This window comes from Palaemon carinicauda, chromosome 8 (assembly GCF_036898095.1).
Source record: "Palaemon carinicauda isolate YSFRI2023 chromosome 8, ASM3689809v2, whole genome shotgun sequence".
Lineage (NCBI taxonomy): Eukaryota > Metazoa > Arthropoda > Malacostraca > Decapoda > Palaemonidae > Palaemon > Palaemon carinicauda.
This window is the reverse complement of record NC_090732.1, coordinates 48,906,415-48,921,414: the sequence shown is the minus strand read 5'-3', so window position 1 is coordinate 48,921,414 and position 15,000 is coordinate 48,906,415. Positions and strand designations below refer to the sequence as shown.

The following is a 15,000-nucleotide window of genomic DNA, read 5'->3' as shown; positions in this document are numbered from 1 at the left end:
TGACCCGAAATTACTTAAATGTATAAAAAGTGGAATAATAAATACTTTTAGTGTAAATTTATTCACGAGTTGATATGTTTTTTTTTTCTTTTATTTAAACATATATGAAGAGTAAAAGTTTCAATTGTGAATACAGTATATGTTAAGTAAAACAATATTCATGGAAATATACTAAGAACTGTAAATGTACATTTCCTAATAAAAAAAAAAAAGAAAAAAAGGGTAAAATTTGTTTTCAGATTAACCGCAAAGAAAACGTGTTCCATTATTGCTTGGAGAAAATAAGACTCATAAAATACAAGAGTAAAGAATGTGCTTTGAATTGCTATTTGAGACTAAATATTACAATATTAATACTTCAGTAGTATCGTACTTTATTTAGAAATATTTGCAGCACAAAAAGGGGAAACATAAAACATAATCTTTTAAACCATGGGCCTCTTTCGTACAATCTGCCCAGCTGCTGTGTTATTATTATTATTATTATTAGTAGTAGTAGTAGTAGTAGTAGTAGTAGTAATAGTAGCTAAGCTACAACCCTAGTTGGAAAAAAACAGGATGCTATAAGCCCAAGGGCTCAAACAGGGAAAATAGCCCAGTGAGGAAAGGATATGAGGAAACAGCTAGAATAGTGTGGCTGAGTGTACGCTCAAGCAAGAGAACTCTAACGAAAAACAGTGGAAGACCACTGTTTTTGGGGCTAGAGTTTTCTTGTACATATGTCCTTTTAGCTTTAAACACACACACACACACACACACACACACACACACACACACACACACACACACCTACACAAGATACCTTTGTCTTTGAAATAAATCTATGTCATCAGTTTTACTCCAAAACCCATATTAAATGTAAAAATGTCTGGGTTCTACATCATTCGAAAAGATGCGCACCAGAACGTCAGCCGGGCAAGCGCAACCGCCACACTGTGGTGGCCAATCACAGCAGTGGCCTCCCCATTAAACAGCTTAAACTGACGGTCCCGGGCTGGGATCGATCTGCTGCCATAAGAATTCTAGGCAAATGCATTATCACTGTACTATTATTATTATTATTATTATTATTATTATTATTATTATTATTATTATTATTAGCTAAGCTATATCCCTAGTTGGAAAAGTAGGATGCTATATGCCCAAGGGTTTCACCAGGGAAAAATAGCCCAGTGAGGAAAGGAAATAAATAAACTATATAAGAAGTAATGAAAAATTAAATTAAAATATCTTGAGAACCGTAACAACATTAAAAAGATCTTTCTTATATAAACTATAAAAAGAGACTAATGTCAGTCTGTTCAACATGAAATTATAGAAAATAGTTTCTATGGGGAATGACGTAAAGACAATAAAAGGTAATTTGCAAGACCAAAATAACTGTAAATGCCTGGCAACATTAATTCCAGGATTTTTTTTTTTTTTTTTTTTTTTTTTTTTTTTTTTTTTTTTTTTTTTTTACAGGTATGACGAACGAGAACTGAAAGGTCATTAACAAGAGTTTGCAGATGCTCGTAGAACCCTAGAACTTAAGACATTTTATGTCAGCCCTCAGTATTCTTCATCCATCGCCTTTCTATTTGTCAGTTCCATTTCAAATTACATATTAGATGCCACGGTCTGCCAGGTATAATGAATAGGCCGTGAAAGATCATTAGCAAGATTGTATGGATGCTTGCAGAACCTTAAAACCTAAGAGATTTTATGCCAGCCTTCCGTATTCTGCATGAGTGAACGGGTGCTTGCAGAACCCTAAAGCCTAAGAGATTTTATGCCAGCCTTCCGTATTCTGCATGAGTGTACGGGTGCTTGCAGAACCCTAAAGCCTAAGAGATTTTATGCCAGCCTTCCGTATTCTGCATGAGTGAACGGGTGCTTGCAGAACCCTAAAGCCTAAGAGATTTTATGCCAGCCTTCCGTATTCTGCATGAGTGTACGGGTGCTTGCAGAACCCTAAAGCCTAAGAGATTTCATGCCAGCCTTCCGTATTCTGCATGAGTGCACGGGTGCTCGCACAACCCTAAAGCCTAAGAGATTTCATGCCAGCCTTCCGTATTCTGCATGAGTGCACGGGTGCTCGCACAACCCTAAACCCTAAGAGATTTCATGCCAGCCTTCCGTATTCTGCATGAGTGCACGGGTGCTCGCAGAACCCTAAAGCCTAAGAGATTTTATGCCAGCCTTCCGTATTCTGCATGAGTGAACGGGTGCTTGCAGAACCCTAAAGCCTAAGAGATTTTATGCCAGCCTTCCGTATTCTGCATGAGTGAACGGGTGCTTGCAGAACCCTAAAGCCTAAGAGATTTCATGCCAGCCTTCCGTATTCTGCATGAGTGCACGGGTGCTCGCACAACCCTAAAACCTAAGAGATTTCATGCCAGCCTTCCGTATTCTGCATGAGTGCACGGGTGCTCGCAGAACCCTAAAGCCTAAGAGATTTCATGCCAGCCTTCCGTATTCTGCATGAGTGCACGGGTGCTCGCAGAACCCTAAAGCCTAAGAGATTTCATGCCAGCCTTCCGTATTCTGCATGAGTGCACGGGTGCTCGCACAACCCTAAAACCTAAGAGATTTCATGCCAGCCTCCAGTATTCTGCATGAGTGCACGGATGCTCGCAGAACCCTAAAACCTAAGAGATTTCATGCCAGCCTCCAGTATCCTGCAAGAGTGCACAGATGCTCGCAGAACCCTAAAACCTAAGAGATTTCATGCCAGCCTCCAGTATCCTGCAATTTCATGACAGCCTCCAGTATTCTGCAAGAGTGCACGGATGCTCGCAGGACCCTAAAACCTAAGAGATTTCATGTCAGCCTTCAGTATTCTGCATCAGTATTCTACATCAGGTTTCTTCATAAGTGTACGGATTAAGAGATTTTATGTCAGCCTTCAGTATTCTGCATCAGTATCTACAGGAATATTCTTAATGAGTGCACGGAGGCTTGCAAACCCTAAAATCTAAGAGATCTTATGTCAGCCCTCAGTATTCCTCAACAATATTCTGCATCAGTATTCTGCATGAGTGTATGGATGCTTGCAGAACCCCAAAACCTAAGAGATTTTATGTCAGTCTTAAGTATTCTGCACGAGTGTATGGATGCTTGCAGAACCCTAAAACCTAAGAGATTTCATGCCAGCCTTCCGTATTCCTCAACAGTATTCCCCATTCATCGTCTATCTATTCGTCCCTCGCGACAATTTTATCTGGCAGAGACGCAGGTCGGGTTAGCCTCGCTTTTCGGCCATGGCTCGCTTCCATTTTGCTTGGTGTAGTTCGAAGCAGCCGTCAAACATACGCACGAAAATAAAGCGGCCCGGTGTCTTTTTCAACGCTTCAGTAATGCCAAAGTTCTGCCAAAAGTTACCCCAAGCCAAAACAGATTTAACCCTCCTTCAGGGGACCCTCTGCTCCGTCCTCAAGGGCAGTGTTGTTGTTTTTGAGGACAATCTGATGCAGAGATGTATCATTATTCAGTGGAATGATCGGGTTTATTGGTATACACAATCAAAAATTTGCATTAGATAAACAGTAAATGCCTGACAACATTTATTCCAGGATTTTTACCGTCTTAAAAACGGATTTATTGACTTGAGTTTTTATAATTCACGTAGGAGATATTTATTTTAATTTTTCTACTATTCCCAAAGTATTTTATTTTTCCTTCTTTCCTTTCTTCATTGGGATATTTTACCTTTTGGAGCCCCTGGGCTTATAGCATCCTGCTTTTCCAACTAGGGTTGTAGCTTTGCAAGTGATAATAATAATAATAATAATAATAATAATAATAATAATAATAATAATAATAATAATAAATTAGTGATATTACGGTCAGCAACCGGTAGAATATAAGAACAAAGTATGGTAAAATTACTGTCGCCTGTCTTCTACTGAAATATGGCTGAGAACAGTATATTCTTACGGAGAATTTCCGATCAAGATTACGGTTATTTTAACAGTGTAGCGAGAAATGTCTTTATTTTCCATACGGAGAAAATCACGCATTGGTAGTTGTGGAAAGAGGAGAGTCTTACTCAATTGCTAAATGTGGATAATTATTACTGAGGACTATGAAGCGTGAAGTAGGTGATGACGAGTGGAGAAGTGTTTGATTTCAAAAGCTCAAGATAGAGACGATTGGCGAAATCTAACCGAGGCTCTTTGCGTCAATAGGCGTAGGAGAAGATGATGATGATGATGATAATGATGATGATGATTTACATGAATACTACATGTTTGTACCTTGGATATTTTCCTGGGTATTATTATTATTATTATTATTATTATTATTATTATTATCATTATTATTATACCAATAATAATAATAATAATAATAATAATAATAATTATTATTATTATTATTATTATTATTATTATTATTATTATTATTATTATTATTATTATTATTATTATCACTTGCTAAGCTACAACCCTAGTTGGAAAAGCAGGATGCTATAAGCCCAGGGGCTCCAAAAGGGAAGATAGCCAAGTGAGGAAAGGAAACAAGGAAAAATAAAATATTTTTGAGAAACATTTATAATTTATTTAATATCACAGATGGATGCTTCACCAAAATAAGTAAAAGATATAAAATAGTTTCTGCAAAAGACATATAATTTATTTAATATTACAGGTGGATGACGCTTCAAAAAATAAAAAAGTAAATTTAAAAAAAAGAGTTTCTTCTATATTATGTATTTAATGGAACCTTATATTATCCTTTTATAGCTTAGGGAAATTAACAGAATTCTTATTATATTTCTAAGGATATATTTATCTTAACATATTTTATATTAATTATTCTTTACTTCTAATATAGTTTATTCATTTCATAATTTCCTTTCCTCACTGGATTATTCTTCCCTGTTGGACACCTTGTGCTTATAGTAATAATAATAATAATAATAATAATAATAATAATAATTAATATTTGTTTGGGAAAAAAATTTTGCATTTCAACTCTAGAATTAAAAACTATTATTTCTAAATCCTCTTTTGTTCTTCATAAAAAAATTCTGTAAATTCTTATTTTTTAGTTTATAAATAGAAATATCCCAGAATTAAATAATATATATAAGTTACATAACAATTAAAAATAAATCATTAAGAATCCTTCCTCAGAAAACTGCTGCAATCAAGTAAGGATTTGTTTCATGGTAAAATTCTTGATGCCAGAACGGAAAAAAAAGATATTCTACAATTTTAAACTGAAAAAAACACACAACGAAGAACTGAAAAAAAACACTTAAATAATATACATAAATAACATAATTAATTAAAAATAAATAATTAAGAATCCATCCTCAGAAAACTGCTTCGATCAAGTAAGGATTTGTGTCATGGTAAAATTCTTGATGCCAGAACAAGAAAAAAAAAGTTATTCTACAAAAAAAAAAAAAAAAAAAAAAAAACGCCCGACGAAAAACTGAAGAAAAAAAAATACTTCAACCTTCATTAGTGGTTTTTTTTTTTTTTTTTTTTTTTTTTTTTTTTTTTCTTTATCTGTTCCTTAAACCGCTTCTATCTAGATTCTAAGGTGAAATGTTTCTAGGTGAAACACTTAAACAACCTTGCGTCTGAGTCTGGGCGAAGCATCCCAAAAGCTTGGCACATTTCATATCTTTGCATAATTCATTGTATTCAATTTTACGAATTTACAATTCCTTGTCACTTTATTATTCGTTTTAGGATTGTGGTGGCCGATGTGGTAACGTCCCTAACTGGTGAACGCCAGACTGGGGTTCGAGTCCTGCTCAAACTCGTTAGTTTCTTTGGTTGCTGCAATCTTACCATCCTTGTAAGCTAAGAATGGGGGTTTGGGGGAACCTATAGGTCTATGTGTTGAGTCATCAGTAGCCATTGCCTGGCCCTCCTTATTCCTAACTTGGGTGGAGAGGGGGCTTAGGCACTGATCATATTATTATTATTATTATTATTATTATTCTTGTTCTTGTTCTTGTTCTTGTTCTTCATCATCATCATCATTATCATTATTATTATTATTATTATTATTATTATTATTATTATATTTATTATTATTACAAGCTAGGCTATAACCCTAGTCGGAAAAGCAAGACGCTATAAGCCCAAGGGCTCCAACCGGGAAAAATACCCCAGTGAGGAAAGGAAACAAGGAAATTAATAAACTACAAGAGAAGAATAAACATTGAAAATAAAATATTTAAAGAACAGTAACAACATTAAATTAGATCCTTCACATATAAACTATGAAAACTTTAAAGAAACAAGAGGAAGAGAAACAAGACAGAACAGTGTGCCCGAGTGTACCCCCAAGCAAGAGAACTCTACTCCAAGACAGTGGAAAGTCATGGTACAGAGGCTATGGCACTATTCATTAAATAATATAATGAAGAGAATCATATACTACCACTAGAGAGGGTCTTTTGACTGGCCAGACAGTACTACATTGGATCTTTCTCTCTGGTCACGGTTCATTTTCCCATTCCCTACACATACACCGAATAATCTAGCCTATTCTTTACACATTCTCCTCTGTCCTCATACACCGGACCACACTGAGATTACCAAACAATTCTTCTTATTTCACTGTAATTGTTCAATGGCAACTTTCCTTTTGTTAAGGGTAGAAGAGACTCTTTAGCTATGGTAAGCAGCTCTTCTAGGAGGACACTCCAAAATCAAACCACTGTTCTCTAATATTGGGTAGTGCCATAGCCTCTGTACAATGGTCTTCCACTGTCTTTTGGGTTAGAGTTCTCTTGCTTGAGAGTACACTCGGGCACACTATTCTATCTTATTTCTCTTCCTCTTGGTTTGTTAAAGTTTTTATAATTTATATGAGATATCTATTTTAATCTTGTTGCTCTTCTTAAAATATTTTATTTTTCTTTGTTTCCTTTCCTCATTGAGCTATTTTCCCTGTTGGAGCCCCTGGGCTTATAGCATCTCGCTTTTCCAGCTAGGGTTGTAGCTTAGCAAGTGGTGATAATGATAATAATAATAATAATAATAATAATAATAATAATAATGAGTCTTAAGTAAGGGTATAAGCTTCAAAAGAATAATTTCAGACGTCAGAAACCAAACAAAACGGTAGAACTTGTGGTTATAATCACATCGGTCTAGGGTAAAGCCTTTGCCACACTTGAAGATATATCAATAAAATGTTATTCATAGAACATTTGACGAAGTTGGCAGCTGCAGAAACAAGCAGCAATGCAAATAAGCTTGTTTTCTTTGGGTATGCAATTGTTGTCATAAATCGTATTGCCAAATGATGAGCACAAACAAATACTCAGGGACCTGGAGCATACATTGCTTGGTAGTCGAGTTGCTTTTCTGACTGTGTAAATAAAGCTTTGTCATTACTTTAATAGTCATTGACATTGAGTAAAAGGAAATGTTGTTTTGCTCCACAATTTACTAACGAAAGGACAGTACATTTAGATAACGACGGAAGTAGAGTAGATTCAGCTAACGACGAAAGCACAGTAGATTCAGGTAACGACAAAAGTACAGTAGATTCAGATAACGACGAAAGTACAGTAGATTCATATAACGACGAAAGTAGAGTAGGTTCAGATAACGACGAAAGGACAGTAGATTCGGATAACGACGAAAGGACAGTAGATTCAGATAACGACGAAAGCACAGTAGATTCGGATAACGACGAAAGCACAGTAGATTCGGATAACGACGAAAGCACAGTAGATTCAGATAACGACGAAAGGACAGTAGATTCGGATAACGACGAAAGGACAGTAGATTCAGATAACGACGAAAGGACAGTAGATTCGGATAACGACGAAAGGACAGTAGATTCAGATAACGACAAAAGGACAGTAGATTCAGATAACGACAAAAGGACAGTAGATTCAGATAACGACAAAAGGACAGTAGATTCAGATAACGACGAAAGCACACTTGACACAGTTCACAGCTCTTGACTCTGATGAGGCTGTCACCTTGGAGAACTGAGCAGTGGAAAAAAATAATTTCTGGAGGATCCCGGATGTTAACGTATTTTTTACTACGTAGAAATCTCCCCTACATTATAAAGATCAAGTTTCTGGCTATATATATATATATATATATATATATATATATATATATATATATATATATATATATATATATATATACTGTATGTATGTATGTATATATATATATATATATATATATATATATATATATATATATATATATATATATATATATATATATATATATGATAAATTTTGCACATTTTTACGTGTTTTTTCATATTCAAATAAGCCATATATATTTGAATATATATATATATATATATATATATATACTGTATGTATATATACATATATATAATATATATATATATATATATATATATATATATATATATAAATATATATGTATATATATATATATATATATATATATATATATATATACTTATACATACATATATATATATATATATTTATATATATATACATATATATATAAATATATATATATATATATATATATATATATATATATATATATATATATATATATACACAGTATTTCCAGTCACATTCCACAGCATTGCCTGACGTATAACTACTCGGTCTTTCCCCGTCCTTCAGGTAGTGGGGAGAGGGAGTAGTCATACCATGGAGAGAAAGGTTGCATGTGTATGTGTGCATATCTATCTAAATATTTAGCCCTCAATTTTGACGGGTTGCATAAACTAGTCTATAACAATCATCTTTCCGGTCACACTCACCGGCATTGCCAAACGTATAACTACTTGATCTCTCCCCGTCCTTCAGGTGGTGGGGAGAGGGTGTAGTCATACCTTGGTGAGAGGGGGTGCGTGAGTGTGCAAATATATATCTAAATATTTATTCGTCATTTTTGGCAGGTCGCATACACTAGTTAAAAATCATCTTTCCGGTCAAACTCGGCAGCATTACCTGACCTTTACCTACTGGGTCTTTCACTGTCCTTCAGGTAGGGGGAGAGGAAATAGTCATACCTTGGTGAGAGGGTCATGCGCATATCCATCTAGATATTTAGCCATCATTTTTGACGGGTCGCATACACTAGTTTATGATAATCCTATTGCACGGTTCTGCGACTAGTATTGTACGTAAACTGCTTTACCTCAGAACTCTAGTCCAGCTTCCATTTTTCCCTGATCGTTATCTATAATTTTTTAAGAATTACCCCCATCTTCCTTTCTCTTCCAGTTTCTTGTTTTCCATGAGCCTGATTAGGAATTGGTTAACTGTCCTGTTGGGCTTTGCAAAATGATCAGCATGAAATGTCTATTACCAGAATGGAAACCAAAGTTTTGCCTTTTATTTTTGATAAGATACCCAGATAAAATCTACATCGCTATTGATATTTTAGGCAAAAATTTACGGTGGGACCCAGTACCGAATACCCAGATAAAATCTACAGCGCTATTGATACTTTAGGCAAAAATTTACGGTGGGACCCAGTACCGAATACCCAGATAAAATCTACAGCGGTATTGATACTTTAGGCAAAAATTTACGGTGGGACCCAGTACCGAATACCCAGATAAAATCTACAGCGCTATTGATACTTTAGACAAAAATTTACGGTGGGACCCAGTACCGAATACCCAGATAAAATCTACACAGCTATTGATATTTTAGGCAAAAATTTACGGTGGGACCCAGTACCGAATACCCAGATAAAATCTACACCGCTATTGATATTTTAGGCAAAAATTTACGGTGGGACCCAGTACCCTAATTGGTTGATAAAATATCCAGCTAAAATCTATACCACTGTTGATATTTTGGGAAAAGATTTACGGTGGGATCCAGTACCCTAATTTGTTGATAAGATATCCAGCTAAAATCTACACCACTGTTGATATTCTGGGCAAAAAATTATGGTGGAATCCAGCACCCTAATTTGTTGATAAGATATCCAGCTAAAATCTATACCACTGTTGATATTTTGGGCAAAAATTTACGGTGGGACCCATTACCTTGATTTGTTGATAAGATAACCAGCTAAATTCTACACGGCTGTTAACATTTTGGGCAAAAATTAACAGTGGGACCCAGTACCCTAATTTGTTGAAAAGCTATCCAGTTAAAATCTATACCACTGTTGACATTTTGGAAAAAAATTAACAGCTGGACCCAGCATCCTAATTTGTTGTTAAGATATCCAGCTAAAATTTACACTACTGTTGATATTCTGGGCAAAAAAAAATATGGTGGAATCCAGCATCCTAATTTGTTGATAAGATATCCAGCTAAAATCTACACCACTGTTAGTATTTTGGGCAAATATTCATGTTGGGACCCCGTGCTCTAATTGGCTTTCTATTACATGCCCTGGTCAGCAAAAATATTCAGATAATCGATCTAGACCATTATTCTTTAATACAAGATGTGGGACATAAAGAAGAAAAATAGATGCCTCTTGTCAATACCAAAGATAAATCCACTTAGTATTTCAAGAGGTTCAGTCTTGCATTATGGTGCAATAACCATTCTGAAAAATATCTCTTGCTCTTAGTGAATTCATTCAGGAGGTTATGACATCACAGAATAAACACCAGATGATGCAGATAACAGCCTGTTGAGACTACGATAACGGACTGATTGCGGATGGTCCTCTCAGATAAGAATTATCATAGCTGTCCCAACTTCTTTTGATGGTGCACTTTGAGCTGTATTGACTCATGATTGCTTATAAAATGAAGCGAACAGTATTTTTTTGAAATTTCAGCTTTTTTCTTAGCCGAATGCCACTCTTATTGTGATAGAAAGCTAGAAAAACTCACGAGAAAGCCAGAGATTGACAGTGACTTCAGTTTTTTAGACCAAATATAAATTTTGTGATAGAAAACTTTGGAAAAGCACGAGTAGGCCAAAGACTGACATCGACTTCAGTTTTCTTAGACTGAATACCACTCTTATTGTTATTGTGTTTAAAACTTCAAAGACTCTTGAGTAGGCCAGATATTGACAATGAATTCAGTTTTTTAGACCTAATACCCCTTACTGTAATAGAAAACTTTAAAAACTCATGAGAAGGCCAGAGATTGTCAGTAACCTCAGTTTTTAAGACCAAATACCACTCTTATTGTAATAGCAAACCTTAAAACTCACAAGTAGGCCAAAGATTGACACATCCCAGAGGGTTTTCAGGGAACCCCATCTGGACTTCTAAACTATGAATTTATGAATTTGGACTATATAGCCAGGACCTGGGGGTCTTGGAGGTCATTCAAAGCCCAATTGCAACTAAGATAAAACCAAGTAGTTGCCCTTTGAAGTAAAATCTAAGATGTTGGGTGGCTCTATAGAAGAAGGAAGCAGGAACAGAAGTACAGTACAAGGCTAAAAAGTTGAAATATTATCTAAGGAGAGCAAAGATCAAATCCCATTTCAGTGAAAGGTCGTTTGAGACAGTTGTAGCTTTATTTGTTATTTAAGCAGGCTTCAGGTCCAGAAGAGACAAGTCTCCAAGACCAATTTAAAGCTCTATGGCTGTAACCATTTGTATAAATGTATGACTTGAAGGCCAACAACTATGGCTGTAAGCATTTGTATAAATGTATGACTTGAAGACCAACAACAACTATGGCTGTAACCATTTGCATAAATGTATGACTTAATACCAGTCACAGGAGGGCTGACACTAAAGAGCAACACAGTTGTGATATGATCTGCAGATGCTGAGATTTATATGACAATGGCCACTCTTCTGTGGATCATTTGAGACGATTGCAAATTTCCGGTCACACTTTTGGGACGATAGCTAATCTTCTGTTAAAATTATGATGCTATAGCTAATTTTCTGTCTAACTTTCAAGACGAAAGGGATCGATAGAATAAAATTTGCCTTAGCCTTTGTCAAACTTTTGTAATATAGCTACTCTTCTGTGAAACATTTGAGATGATAGTTAACTAAATGTTAAATTTTTGAGACAATAGCCAATCTTCAGTCAAACGTTTGAGATGGTCGCTAATCATCTACTTAAATGTTTGCAATGACAGCTACTCTTCTGTCAAACTTTTGAGATGATAGCCCTTTTTCTGTCAAAGTTCTTGACGTACCCAATCTTCTACCAAACATTTAAGGCCATTGTCAATCTTCTGTTAAACTTATGTAATGACAGATACTCTTCTGTGAAACTGTTGTGAACGTACCTAATCTTCTGTCCAACTTCTGCAAAATAACTACACTTCTGGCAAACTTTTGAGGCAATGGTAACAGACTGGCAAAATTTTACCATGATGGCTAATATTCTGTCAGACCTAACCATGTGTCAGATTTTCCAGATAGTAACTACTTATCTTTTAAAGAATGTGTCTAAAGGTTGATATTCTATTACACCTTCTGACATATGACCTCATATAAACATTTTGGCTGAAATTAAAACTATATTGTTTATGGCTAATAGCCCACATTGTATCAATCCTTCCGGCCTATGGCCAGCCTTGGGTGACGCATTTCATTGCGAACAATTAACCAACTTTCAGTAGAAGCTTTTGGCAACTAACTCACTTTTAGTTTACTTTTTATCGAATAATTACTCTACTATGAAAGTTTTCCCTCATTGCCAACATTCCATCTAATGTTTTGACTAAGAGCCAGCCTCCTGTCAAGCATTTTGGTCAGTAGCCAACCCTCTGTAAATCTTCCAGATTAATGGCTGATTTTCTTTTAATCTCCTCCCTCTTCAACAGTGCTTTTTGGGGGTGATTATATTTGTTGTTGTTTATATTTTGAATTAGTGAATTTGTTTAAGTTTAAGCCATATGGTTATGCCCTGGGGTGGAGAAGCTATTCGGGCCATTTGGGGAGAAATTTCCAAATTTAACTTGGGATTCTTAACTGGCATAACAGAGGAACATTAGTTATGGGATCAACAAAAGAAAAGCAGAGACTAGTCCTCAAATCTCAAGCTTTTGTATTTCAATTCTACATTTCTTTGGGTGCATTGAACATGTGATATCTAAACTGCAGACGATTGTGGATCTATTTGAACAAATTTCTGAGGTTTATAGGTATCTAGTTTGGCGGATATAAGCTTAGGCCCAATATTTCGATATCCAATTACACTACTCAAAATTTCTGAAGCTAAAACCAACTTTATTTGCATAATGACTAAGGAAGTATATGTGATAATTTCCTCTGAAAACTAGAATCTAAAGCCCCTAAGTTCAACTGTTCTCAACTGCCAAATCTAAAGACCTCATGTCCAGTGGTTCTTAACTGGGAAATATTAAGAGGATATAGTCATACCCTGGTGAGAGGGGGTGCGTGAGTGTGCAGATATATCTAAAAATTTAGTGGTTCTTAACTGAGAAGTCTAAAGACCCTAGAAATTGTGTTCTTAACTATAAAATATAAAGAACACAGGTTCAGTGGTTCTTAACTGTCAAAAATTATCTTAGGTTAAATGAATCGTAACTGTGATATATAAAATCTCTAGGCTCAGTGATCCTTACTGTAATATCTAAAATCTCCAAGTTCAGAGGTTCTTAACTGAAATCTAAAGGGGTTAACTACGGCAATGTAATTGTTCAGTGGCTACCTTCTCCTTGGTAAGGGTAGAAGAGACTCTTTAGCTATGGTAAGCAGCTCTTCTAGGAGAAGGACACTCCAAAATCAAACCATTGTGCTCTAGTCTTGGGTAGTGCTATAGCCTCTGTACCATGGCCTTCCATTGTCTTGGGTTAGAGTTCTCTTGCTTGAGGGTACACTCGGGCACACTGTTCTATCTAGTTTCTCTTCCTCTTGTTTGGTTGAAGTTTTTATTGTTTTTATAGTAAAAATTTATTCTAGTGTTGTTACTATTCTTAAAATATTTTATTTTTCCTTGTTTCCTTTCCTCACTGGGCTATTTTCCCTGTTGGAGCCCCTGGGCTTATAGCATCCTGCTTTTCCAACTAGGGTTGTAGTTTAGCATTTAATAATAATAATAATAATAATAATAATAATAATAATAATAATAAGTTCATTGGTTCTTGACTGTGAAGCCTAAAGACCCTAGATTCAGTGCTTCTTAACTGGAAAATCTGAAGAACTGAGTTCAGCAGCTCTTAACAGGTAGAGCTGAAGAACTTAGTTTCAGTGGTTCTCAACAGTGAAATCTACCAGATCCTAGGTTTAGTGGTTCTTAACTGCGAAATCTAAAATCCCTAGGTTCACTGGTTCATAACTGGAAAATCTTAAGGCCTTATGTTCAGTTGTTCTTAACTGGGAAATCCAGCTGTCCTTAGGTTCAGTTGTTCTTGTCTGTGATATCTAAAATCTCTAGGTTCAGTGGTTCTTAACTGGAAAATATAACTGACCTTAGGTTCAGAGGTTCTTAACTGGAAAATCTAAGTGAGCTTAGGTTCAGAGGTTCTTAACTGGGAAATCTAAGTGAGCTTAGGTTCAGTGGTTCTTAACTGGAAAATATAACTGACCTTAGGTTCAGTGGTTCTTAACTGGAAAATATAACTGACCTTAGGTTCAAAGGTTCTTAACTGGGAAATCTAAGTGAGCTTGGGTTCAGTGGTTCTTAACTGGAAAATCTAACTGACCTTAGGTTCAGTGGTTCTTAACTAGGAAATCTAACTGACCTTAGGTTCAGAGGTTCTTAACTGGAAAATATAACTGACCTTAGGTTCAGAGGTTCTTAACTGGGAAATCTAAGTGACCTCAGGTTCAGTGATTCTTAACTGGGAAATCTAACTGACCTTAGATTCAGCGATACTTAACTGTGAAATCTAAAGGTCGTAGGTTCACTGGTTCTTAACTAGGAAATCTAACTGACCTTAGGTTCAGTGATTCTTAATTGTGAAATCTAACTGACCATAGGTTCACTGGTTCTTAACAAGGAAATCTAACTGACCTTAGGTTCAGTGATTCTTAACTGTAAAATCTTAAGGCCATAGGTTCACTGGTTCTTTATTGTGAAATCTAGGTACACACAGTGATTCATGACTGTGAAACCTAGATCCTAGGTTCACGGGTTCTTTACTGTGAAATCTAGGTACAGTGGCTCTTG

General features: G+C 35.6%; 1 protein-coding gene across 1 annotated transcript in view; it reads left to right on the top strand.

Moving 5' to 3' along the window:
- The window catches only part of LOC137645208 (RNA polymerase-associated protein LEO1-like), an 8,320-nt gene extending 396 nt beyond the window's left edge, over positions 1–7,924 (top strand). The window contains exon 2 of the mRNA XM_068378030.1: positions 7,355–7,924. Within this exon, the coding sequence (XP_068234131.1) occupies positions 7,355–7,924 (570 nt within the window). The remainder of the gene's footprint in view (positions 1–7,354) is intronic.
- Positions 7,925–15,000: the final 7,076 nt, after the last annotated feature.